Source organism: Chrysochloris asiatica, unplaced genomic scaffold (assembly GCF_000296735.1).
Source record: "Chrysochloris asiatica unplaced genomic scaffold, ChrAsi1.0 scaffold00003, whole genome shotgun sequence".
Lineage (NCBI taxonomy): Eukaryota > Metazoa > Chordata > Mammalia > Afrosoricida > Chrysochloridae > Chrysochloris > Chrysochloris asiatica.
Genome location: NW_006408521.1, coordinates 38,432,518 through 38,444,809, shown reverse-complemented (window position 1 = coordinate 38,444,809; position 12,292 = coordinate 38,432,518). Strand labels below are relative to the sequence as shown.

Here is a 12,292-nt window from a genome sequence, read left to right as displayed (position 1 = left end):
TTCAAGCTCATCAGTTGCTCCTTGGAAATCCTATACAGGGTTGCTATGGATCAGAACTGACTCGAAGGCACTTAACAACATATTACCTTAGTAAAAACCAAATATTTCTTTGAAAAAGTAAAGACAGCATATCAGTCTAAAAAGGATGATCACGTTGCTTCACAGACTTACAGACGGAGGCTTATCCACAACAATGCCAGCCAGCAACTGAGACTGCGGTCCCGCTGTTTTCAAGTCGTAGCGGTTTTGTTCCCGAATCTGAATTCAAAAAACAAAACAAAACACAGTGATAACAAGGTCTTTGAGGGCAAGGAAGATGACCTTTCTCTTTTCCTAAAAGCTTACTTTGTGATCACCCCATAGGAAGTCAAAAGTATTTTCAATTCCCAGCACTTACCGTCCTAATAACTCACATGAAACCCCTCAACTCTTGTAGGTGTGTGATCTCTTCTTATATTGTTAGAGAACCATATTTTCATGAAATACGAGGACGGTTAAAAGCAGAAATATGTTTAATATTTCTTCCCCACACAGCACACAATTAGAGGTATTTAATACAAGGAGCTCTTGTAGCGTAGTGGTTACAAATCGGGCTGCGAGCCACAAGGTCAGCAGTTTGAAACTACCAGCTGTTCCGCGATAGAAAGATGAGGCTTTCTGCTCCTGTAAAGATTTACAGCCTCGGAAACCCTGTGCAGGGTCGCTATGAGTCGGAACCGACTCCACAGCACATAATAACAACAACAATACAAGATACAGAGATACTGAATTAAATTTCAGATTCTTCTATATTGAAATCCTAAATTTGGTGTTAATTAAATTCAATTGCTAGTGATTAAAACATAAAACAGCATAAAACTGTGTTATTTCTTACCTTATTTCTCTTTTCTAGTACCTCGCTTGGGTTTGTGTTCAAAGGAACAAACTGATTGGGGTCTTCGATTTTGATAGGTGTCCCACCACTCACTTTAGAGGAATCTTCTGCTTTCATCCACTAAATAATCATAAAACAGTCTAGTATGAAGCTTTGTGTTAAGAAAACATAGGCAGGGCTTTATAACTGTTTATTGTCTTATGGGGGGAAGGAATATATTGCTAATCATTAAAGAATTTCACTTAGTGGTCATTATTGGTACCTCAGTGGTCATTAGTCAACATCTCATACTACACAATCAGCATTCACTTTTTAAAAGAACAAATGCCACAACGATCCACATGAATACTCAATTATACTACTGACTAAACCTTGTCATCTTGGCATCTTTAATACGATGCTAAGAGTACGTCAAACACAGGCACACAGCACACTGCCATCTGAGCTCACATGCAGATTTCTGTCTCTCGCACTGAAGTTTCATCAGTGGATGATGACCAAGAAACCAAAGAAAAAGCCAAGCTTCTTGACTACATTTTAGAAAGGGTACAATCTGGAGTCCTGGTAGGACACTGTAGGATAAACACTGGATTGTTAATCACAGGTCAGTGAGTTAAACCCACCACTCATGCCTCAGAAACCCTAAGTGGGAATGACTCAATGGCACTTAATAACAACATAACCTGGTAGTATATAGTATTATACAGCCAGAGGATGGAAAGATGTTATATCATTCATTTGCCCCTTATCATAACCCTTAAGGAAGGCAAATATTCACCATGATTAATGATGGATTCCCATTAATCTATGTCAATAAAGTTAATTCTTGAAAAAGTTTGAGCTTCATTCAGGATGTTCTTTGAAAAGTAAGAAGCAGTCTGATGTTGTTGTTATTGTTAGGTGTGTTGAGCTGGTTCCGACTTACAGTGACCCCAGGCACAAAACAATGAAACACTGCCTGGTCCCGTGCCACCCTTGCAATTTTGTTTGAGCTCACTGTTGCTGTCACTGCATCAATTCATCTTGTTAGGGTCCTTCCACTTTTTTGCTGACCTTCACATTTCCAAGCATGACTGATATCTTTGTCAGGGGCTGGTCCTCCCTGAGAACATGTCTGAAGCATGAGAGATGAAGTCTTGTAATCCTCACTTTTAATGAGCATTCTGGCTGTACTTCTTTCTTTTGGCAGTCCATTGTACTTTCAATATTTTTTGACAACACCATAATTCAAATGTACCGATTCTTCTACAGTCTTCTTGATTCACCGTACAACTTTTATATGCATGTGAGGTGACTGAAAATACCATGGCTTGGGTCAGGCACACCTCAATTATCAAACTGACATCTTTGCTCTTGAACACATCAAAAAGTTCTTTTGCTGCAGATTTTCCTAATGCAATATGCCATTTGATTTCTTGACTGCTGTTTTCATAAGTGATGATTGTGGAGCCAAGCAAAATGACAACTTCAGTCTTTTCTCCATTTATCTTTGGGATCTTCATCAGTATTACAAGTCCTCTTTACTTCCAGCAAGCAAAGTTGTATCAATTGCATATTGCAGGCTGTTAGTGAGTCTTCCTCCTATCCTGATGCCATATTCTTCTTCAAATAATCCAGCTTCTCAGATTATTTGCACAGCATAGAGATTGAATAAGTATAGTGAAAGGATGCCACCCTGGCACACCTTTCCTGATTTTAACACACTCAGCGTTCCCTTGTTCTACTCTAATGACTGCCTCTTAGTCTATGTACAGGTTCTTCATAAGCACAACGAGGTGGTATGGAATACCCATTCTGCCCAATGTTGTACATAGTTTGTTATGATTCATACATTTGAAAGCCTTTGCATAGTCAATACAGCACAAGTAAATATCTTTATGGTAGTCTCTGCTTTCAACCAAGATCCACCTGAAGTCAGCAAAGATATACCTGGTTTTATTTCTCTTCTGAATCTGGCTTGAATTTCTTGTAGCTCCCTGTCAATGTACTGCTGCAATTGTTATAAAATTATAATCAGCAAAAGTTTACTTGCATGTGATATTAATACCACTACTCGATTCCACATTGGGTCACCTGCTGTGGGAATGGGCAGAAATATGGATCTCTTCCACTTGGTTGGCCAAGTAGCTTAGAAAATTCTGACACAGATGAGTGAACACCTCAGGCACTGCATCAGTTTGTTGAAACATTTCAATTTCTATTCCGTCAGTTCCTGGAGTTTTGTTAGTTATCAATGTCTTTAGTGCTACTTGGACGTCTTTCAATACCATCTGTTCTTGATCACATGCTACCTCTTGAAATGACCGGACAGCGACCAATACTTTGTGTATTCCTTTCATCCTCTTTTGATGTTTTCCACATCATTCAATATTTTGCCCATGTTGTTGTTTTGGTTTGGTGGTGTTGAGTCAGCTCCGGCTCACAGAGATCCTATGCAAAACAGAATGAAACACTTCCCCGTCCTGCACCATCCTCACAATTGTTGTGACACTTGAGCCCACTGCTGCCATCACTGTGTCAATCCAACTTATTGAGGTCTTCCTTTTATTTTTGCTGGACTTCTACTTTACCAAGCATATGGTGTCCCTGTCCAGGGCCTGAAAACATGTCTGAAGTATGAGAAATAATGTTTACTTATCCTGGCTTCTGAGAAGCATTCTGGCTGTACTTCTTCCAACACAGATGTGTTTGTTTTTCTGGTAGTCCATGGCACTCTTAATATTCTTTTTCAACACCATAAATAAAATGCATAAATTCTTCCATGGGCTTCCTTATTCACGGTTCAATTTTCACATACATATGTTATTGTTGTTAAGTGCCATGGAGTCAGTTCTGACCCATAGTGAGCCTGTACAGGGTTTCCAAAGAGTGGCTGGTGAGCTTAAACCACAGACCTTGCAGTTTAAACTGGCTTTGCAGTCCAGCACATTAACCCACAGTGCCACACCAGGACTCCACATACATATGTTGTTGTTTTTGTTATGTGCCGTGGATTCAGTTCCTACTACTAGCGACCCTGTACGGGGTTTCCGAGGCTGTAAATCTTTACAGGAGCAGAAAGCCTCATCTTTCTCCCGCGGAACAGCTGGTAGTTTCGAACTGCTGACCTTGAGGTTCGCAGCCCGATTCATAACCACTACGCTACCAGAGCTCCTTACATATACATATGAAGCAGCTGAAAATATCATGGCTTGGGTCAGGAGTCCCTTAGTCCTCAAACTGACATCTTTGCTCTTGAACACTTTAAAGAATCTTGTGTAGCAGATTTGCCTAATGTAATATGCCATTTGATTTCTTGACTGCTGCTTCCATGAGAGTTGATTGTGGATCCAAGCAAAATGAAATCTTTGAAAACTTCAATCCTTTCTCCATTTATCATGATGTTATGATTTTTGTTTTCTTTACATTGAGGTACAATCCATACTGAAGGCGGTGGTCTTTGATCTTCATCAGTAAATGCTTCCTTGCTCTTCGATTCCAGGTAGGAAGGTTGCTAATGAGTCTTCATCCAATCCTTTTCTCCATATACTTCAGTTTCTCAGATTATTTGCTCAGCATACAGATTTAATAAATATGGTGAAAGGACAGAACTCTGGCACACACCTTTCCTGATTTTAAACCATTCAGTATCTCACTGTTCAAGTCAAACAACTGTCTCTTGGGTCTATGTACCTCCCCATGAGCACAAGTGTTCTGGAATATGCATTCTTCACAACGTTGTCTATAGCTTGTTATGATCCACACAGTCAAAAGCCTTTGCTTTTGTAAATAAAGTACATAAAGCCCAACTAAATAATATCTTTCTGGTATTTTATGCTTTCAGTCACGATTCATCTGAAGTCAGCAATGATATCCCTTGTTCCATGTCTTCTTCTGAACCTGGTTTGAATTTCTGGCAGTTCCCTGTTAATGGACTGTTGCAGTCATTTTTGTATTTTCTTCAGCAAAATTTTATTTGCATGTGATATTAATGATATTGTTAGATGATATCCACATTTTGTTGGGCCACCTTTCTTTGGAAATGGGCACAAATATGGATCTTTTCTGCTCAGTTGGCCAGGTAGCTGTCTTCCAAATTTTTTGGCATAGATGAGTGAGTACCTCCAGTGCTTCAACAGTTTGTTGAAACATTTCAATTTGTATTCCATCCATTCCTGGAGCTTTGTTTGACACCAATGCCTTTAGTGCAGCCTGGACTTCTTTCAGTACCATCAGTTCTTAATCATGTACCACCTCTTGAAATGGTTGAACATCGACCATTTCTATTTGGTACAGTGACTGTGTATATCTTCCATCTTCCTTTAATGCTTTCTGCATCATTCAATATTTTCTGTGGAATCTCAATATTGTGTGTCAAAGGTTTTAACTTTTTCTTCAATTCTTTTAGCTTGAGAAATATTGAGCATATTCTTTTTGGTTTTCTAACTCCAGGTCTTTGCACATTTCATTATAATACTTAACTTTGCCTTCTCGAACTGCCCTTTGAAATGTTTTATTCAGCTCTTTTGACTTTCTCATTTCTTCTATTCCTATCTCTATGCTGGAGAGCAAGTTTCAGCATCTCTTCTGCATCCATTTTGGTCTGTTCTTTCTTGTTTTATTTTTGTTCTCTGTCCTGTATGATGTTCTTGATGTCATCCCACAGTTCTTCTGGTCTTATGTCATTAGTGCCTAATGCATCAAATATGTACTTCAGATGGTTTCTAAATTCAGCTGGTATGTGTTCAGGTCATTGGAGTCCTGGTGTGGTGCTGCAGTTTAATGTGCTGAACTGCAGTGTTGGTTTAAACCACAAGGTTGGCAGTTCAAGCTCACCAGTTGCTCCTCGGAAACCCTACACAGGGTTGCTATGAGTTGGAACCGACTCGACAGCACAGGTCATATTTTGGCTCTCGTAGACTTGTTTTCATTTACTTCAGCTTCAGTCTGAATTTACATATGAGCAGTTGATGGCCTATTCCACAGTCTTCCCCTGGCCATATTTTGGCTGATGATATGGAGCTTTTCTACCGTTTCTTCCCACAGATGTAGTCAATTTGATTCCTGCTTATTCCATCTGGTGATGAGGTTCACGTGTATAGCTGCCTTTTATGTTGTTTAAAAAGGTATTTGCAATGAAGAACTTACTGGTTGTGTCAAGTTCTTTCATGAGATCTTCAGCAGCTTTACCATCACCAAGGCCATGCAGTCCATGCTCCTTTGTCTTTATTTCCAATCTTTGCATCCATTCACCAGTCATTAGTTATACATCTTGATTGCATGTTTCATCAATTTCAGACTGAAGACGTTGGTAGAATTCTGTAATTTCACCATCACTGGCTTTAGAGATTGGTGTGTAAATTTGAATAACAGTGTATTAACTGGTCTTCCTTATAGGTGTAGGTGTATTATCCTATCACAGGCAGCATTGTACTTCAAGAAAGCAGTATCAGGTGTGGTACAGAGGTTAAGTGCTTGGCTGCTAATTCAAAGGTCAGCAGTTTGAACTCACCAGCTGCTCTGTGGAAGAAAGATGTGTCAGGCTGGTTTTGTAAAGATTTACAACCTTGGAAATTCTATGGGGCAATTTTACTCTGGAATCATCTTGATGGCAGTGGGCAGTATCATATAGTGGGAAACCCCTAGTACCTCAGGTTTTTCATATATAAAATGGAAGAAAAACCAGCATCTACTTCATAATTATTAGGAAAATCAAATGAGATAATTAATGTATAGTATTTAGAACAAGATCCATACAAACCTAATACCTAAGAATTATTTGTGATACTATTAATATCATATTCTATATTTTCACTGTTTTTAATATAGAACATTAAACTCATGAGTAATTAGACTGGACATTTAGTAAAGACAGACGACATAAAATTGTGACCTACTGTAATTTTGGTTCTGGGACTAGTTTCTCCATTGCGCGAGTCCTCAGGCACATTCACTTTCATGTAAGTATTTGGTGAATTCAACCATCTTGTCTTTTCACGCTGCTGTCTCTGTGCCATGTATTTGAGAGGAGAGAGGGGCACTACATCATCCTCAAAAGAAAAGGCAGTCACAGTTGCTGGAATTTCCACATCACTCTTGTGCCTAGGTTTCTCTCGAATGAGCGGATGCCTATAAGCGTAGCCTGTTCTATACCCCTAAGAGAGGGAAAAAACCACATTTAAAGCCATCAAATGTTTACCAAGATGATATCTGGATCCTAGTTATTTAAATAAATGATTTATTAAGGCTCTTTTTAAAAAAACAAAACAAAGGCAAAGCCCTCCCAGGACCCACATAACCTCCATGTAATACCAGGGTTGAAATCAAGTGCGTTTCAAGATCCAGTTAAAATGGATTCCAGCAGACAGAACCATTTCCAATCATACAACTGTTTCTGACCAAGGTAATTTCAAAAGTGCTGACCAGGAAAATGTTCCTACCACTAAAGTAGCTTTCCGGGAAGCAAATCTCAGTATTCTTTGAAGTCTCTGTTCATGTGTTTTAAGGCAATCTGTTGTCACTGATTCTTCTTGGAAAAGGATAAAGTCTAAGAGGATATCTGCCTATGTTCCACTCTGTGATTTGTGAAAACACCTCCCTAGGGTCCAAGTCTGCTCTTGGAGTAATAAGGAGCATATCCCCAAACCAAAGGAAAATGGGAGTATTCCTAAAATCGGAGCTTATGTTCAACTTTTCACCTACCAAATTGTCCAAAGACCTCATCAGCCCTTCAAACTCGATCTCCCCAACCTTCCACTTTTGATGGGAAGTCATATTCACACCTCCTCCTCCAGATGCAGCCACAGTGTGAGTGAAAGCTTTATACTTCTGCAGATCCAGCACAAGCAGATTGTCTACGCCCCCTGCCCCTGCTAAAGCACGCACCTGTAATCAAAGATAAATATACAAGACTGTGAAGACCAGAAGGAATATTTTAGTTTTTAAAACGGCATAATTTCAATTCCACAGATAACCATAGTACTGCTCAGGCTGCTAAAACAAAGAAAAGGCAGCACTCTCGTGAAGGAAGTATCTGAAAAAGATAGCTTCCAGGTCTCTGATGCTCCTTAGAGGAAAACAGATATTCCCTTACCAAAACTGTAAGCAAACGAACTCTCTTGCCTATTATAAAAAGGAGACTGTGGAATTGCTGGTAATTGCAAGAATTCATAAAGTTTCTGACCCTGCTGCCTGATGGGGGACTGCCTCTTTTCTCCTCTCTTTGCAGCTAATTAGCACCCCCAATGACCAGACCAGACCTAGTGCTGACAAGGCCATTGTGACTCTTAGCATCACGGTAGGGCAGAGCAGACTGCTCCTCAGGCTTCCAAGGCTGAAAAGCTTTGACAAGCAGACTGTCTCATTTTTCTATGGTAGACTAGCTGGTGGGCTCAAACCATCCGACCTTTCTGGTTAAAAGCCCAATGCTTAACTCACTGCATCATCATGGATCCTTAGCACTATCATTGTTATTGTTGTTAAGTGCTGTCGAGTCAGTTCTGACCCGTAGCGACCCTGTATAGGGTTTCCAAGAAGCAGCTGGTGACCTTGAACTGCTGACCTTGTAATTCAAATCAACTTTGCAGTCCGGAGCATTAATCCACAGCATCACATCAGCACTATCATTAAAAAGCGAAAATAGAAAGATGTACAAATGTATGAGGGTAAGTTAAAAAGCAATGCTCTTAAATAAGACATCTTTATTAAAAATATCAAAATATAAAGCTGTCATTTCTTGATAGCCTTCATCTGGTGGATGGTGGTTGTGTGCCGTGGAGTCGGTTCCAACTCACAGCGATCCTGCATAGGGTTTCGGAGGCTGTAAATCTTTACAGGAGCAGAAAGCCTCATCTTTCTCCCACGGAACCACTGTTAGTTTTGAACTGCTGACCTTGAGATTAGCAGCCCAATACATAACCACTACGCTACCAGAGCTCCTTAGCCTTCATCTAGGTCTATACACTTCTGAAAGCAGTATTTCCATCTTTCTAACCCTTCCCTGAAGAATTATACGCGCTTCAATTTACACCACATTAAAATGGTAGTTTTAAAGACATGTCTTTAAAAGTTCTTTGAGTTTGGAAACAAAAAGTCTGAAGGGGCAAAATCAGAACTGTAAGGTGGATGAGGTAAGGTTTCTCAATAAAATTCTCATAAGACAGCCCTTATTATCCTTGAAGAATGAGCAGGTGCATTGTTGTGATGGAAAGATTCCTTGGCACAATTTTCCTGGCCTTTTGCTCACCAAGCAGTTTTCAATTTTCTTAAAATTTTTTCCTAATAAGTCCCTGTGATTGTCTTGTGTCTTTCAAGAAAATCTACCATGCATATCTTATTTGAAATCTCAGGACTCAGTCACCATAACCTTCTGAGTGACCTCTCTACCTTGAATTTAACTGGCCCAGCAGATCCCATCAGAAACTGTTTTGATTGGGCCTTGGATCATCCTGGTAAATCCAGGCCTTGTCTCTTGTTAGGATTTGCTGCATAAAATCATCTTTATTAGCTTTAATCTTGTTTAAAACACTGATGGAGTCCTGGTATGGCACTGTAGGATAAGCACTGGATTGCTAACCTCAGGGCTGGCAGTTCAGCCCACACCAGCTGCTCTTTGGAAACCTTATACAAGGTCACCCTGAGTTAGAACAGAATCAATGGCTTGTCACTGATGGAAAGGTAAGCTCTTTGAGCAAGCTGATCTTCACACAACATGCTTCTTAGTATCCTTTTGTTTTTTGAAGGCATCCTAACTAGATTAAGACAAGTGTATTACTCAGAGAATGAGCCTGCAGCCATCCGTTCAGTGTGGAGACGTGTTTAGACATGTTTTCTTTGGAATAAACCCATGAATATGTGAACTGGAAAACTAGTAGCAATACTTTCATTCACCCTTGTATATCTTAAAAATGATTGTGGGGGGAAACTACTTTTATGAGACACTTAGGTTTGAATGTGTGTGTCTGTGAATTTCCCTTTTCCTTCTTCACATTTTCAATTCAAGAAATAATGTTCTTGACCCTTTTTATGTAAGTAGAGCAGAACTGGAGTCCTGGTGTGGTGCTGTGGGTTAATGTGCCAGATTGCAAAGCTGTTTGAACTGCAAGGTTGGCGGTTCAAGCTCACCACTGCTCCTCGGAAATGCTATACAGGGTCGCTATGGGTCGGAACCGACTTGACAGCACTTAACAACAAAAGAGCAGAACTTCTCTTAGGAACAAAACAAAAAGCCACTGATAAGGCTTTAAAAGCAGTAAAACAAAACCCAAATAAACAAGCAAACAAAACAAAACAAAAACAAAAAGAAAAAAGTAATTTTTCCTACCTGAATCTCACAGGCTATCTGCACATTAAAAATATAATGAAAAGCCTCCTCAACTGTTTCTCCAAGTGCTACCACACCATGATTCCTGAGTACCAGCACCTAAAATAGAATCCCAGAGCAATCATTTTAAATGACAGTCGGTCACAGCTCACACTGTTTTCATCAACAGCAGCAGCAACAGAAATAGCTCCTTAGATAGAAACTCTAATATGTACCTTACAACTTGGCCCCAGAATCTTTTGCAGTTGAATTCTCTCCTCCTGTTCATCAAGTGACCCTTGGTAGTCATAATAGGCAACATCTCCTAGGATCAGGGACTCTTGAGAAATTGGAAGGATCCCACACTTCATGGAGGATACCTGTATGAATGGCACCATGTCAAGATGACACATTGTGTACACTTTCCTAGGGACCTGACTTTTTAGCCAGGTATTCATTATGTTTACCACTTCAGTGATCCTACTTGGTTCCAGGAAAAAAAGAAAGAGAAAAAAAAAAAGGACTTAGGAGATACAACCCAATTTAACTCCTGTGTCAAATACTATGGCAGAAGCTCTACTTCAAAGGACGCAATGATTCACTTATTAAACTCATTAGTTCAAAAATCCAAGTGCCAGCTCCCTAGTTGTTTCCTAGACTGGTGGCAGGATATATTGCTTTCTGAGTATGTGGAGAGTTCATATTTCAAATATGACTGTGAATGACAGGGTCTAATGGAATGCAGATATGAAAGCATCGTGTCAGGAAAACCATAAAAAGAAGACATTTCCCAGAATCATTGTTGGTTTGGGCACCTCCCTAACTTACAGCTGCTGTTGCAGGGGTATGGATGTGGATGACACACTTCACATCAGGCCTTGTAGAATAGACTGCAGCATGCGGACTGAATCCTGTATGGTCAATTTTCAGATTAGTACTTCCCTGGTCAACCACTTCTCCTAATATATTGACTTTAACCTGGAAAAATCACAAAGACACATTTAGTTGATACACAGATCTAAGGTTGCCTGGAGTCTGCAAACTTTCTGTAAAAGGCCAGGTAGTAAAGAGGCTCTGTGAACCACGGGTACAATTACATAACCTTTCACTGCAGCCCCAGAGCATCAGAAGCAGTATGTGGAAGAATGTGAGTGGTTGTGTTTCTATAAAACTTTATTACAAAAACAGACAGTCTGAATCAAAACTTAATATTAGCACGAGGAATGAAGTCACTAAGGCTCTTCCATGGACATCAGGGTCAGGCTAGCATTTAATGAACGAGTTAGAAAATTTCCAGTTGGCAAGACCTCAGTACCCAGACCCAATGTAGCTGCTGCTGTGCATGGGAACAGTGGCTAGTAGCATAATCATGGAAAGGAAAAGTGTACTTATCCCAACTAATCTTTGTTCAAATTTACCTACAAAACACATACTTTTTTATTTCCCTCAGTTGCCATCAAGTCAGCACAACTGTGCTCCACTGGATTTCCAATGGGAATAGTATTTCAGATGTTGGTTGCCAAGTCTGTTTTTCTGAGGTACCTCTGGGTAGGTCAAACCAACAACCTCTTGGTTAGCAGTCAAGCATTACCTAGGGACTCCTACAAAACACATACTTTTTTCCAGTCTTTAAAAACAAATTCTAAACTGTACAGGGTAGAAAGAAATTCAAAGGATTTCCTTCAAAATATGGATGGATTAACTGATTCGACCAATTTAGTAGTCTCTTCAGTTACCCAATTTATTAGTCTCTCTTCAATTACTGTTTTTCTTGAACCTTAAATCTTTCTTTAAATAAACATAGCTTTCCCAAACCATTTCCTGCTCACTAGTAGGTGTTTTTTTCATCCATACCTTTTCTTTTTCAGACTAAAAACTATTAAAAAAAAAAATACAAGGAAGTTCAGAAATGGTAACATAGGAATGAAAATTATACCAAATTGGAGGCTGTGGCTTCAGAAAAGGATAGGCCTCTTGGAATTATTATAATATGGTCTTGCTCTTTACTTATTCTTACCTAGAAGAAAGAAAAATAATAGGGAATTATTTTACACAGTAAATATGACTAGGAATATATTTACAATAAATATATGACACCTGGAAACAAACAAACAAAGTAATCAAAAATCAAAAGTGAG

The 12,292-nt window shown here is 39.5% G+C and overlaps 1 protein-coding gene across 2 annotated transcripts in view; it reads right to left on the bottom strand.

Moving 5' to 3' along the window:
• ADD3 (adducin 3 (gamma)) overlaps positions 1–12,292 on the bottom strand; it is a 161,484-nt gene that overhangs the window by 6,814 nt on the left and 142,378 nt on the right. For both annotated transcript variants that reach the window (XM_006831328.1, XM_006831329.1), the window contains 8 exons: positions 12,091–12,171; positions 10,983–11,132; positions 10,391–10,534; positions 10,176–10,274; positions 7,556–7,738; positions 6,751–7,008; positions 875–994; positions 172–258 (listed from right to left, as the gene is read on the bottom strand). In XM_006831328.1, the coding sequence (XP_006831391.1) occupies positions 172–258; positions 875–994; positions 6,751–7,008; positions 7,556–7,738; positions 10,176–10,274; positions 10,391–10,534; positions 10,983–11,132; positions 12,091–12,171 (1,122 nt within the window). The remainder of the gene's footprint in view (positions 1–171; positions 259–874; positions 995–6,750; positions 7,009–7,555; positions 7,739–10,175; positions 10,275–10,390; positions 10,535–10,982; positions 11,133–12,090; positions 12,172–12,292) is intronic.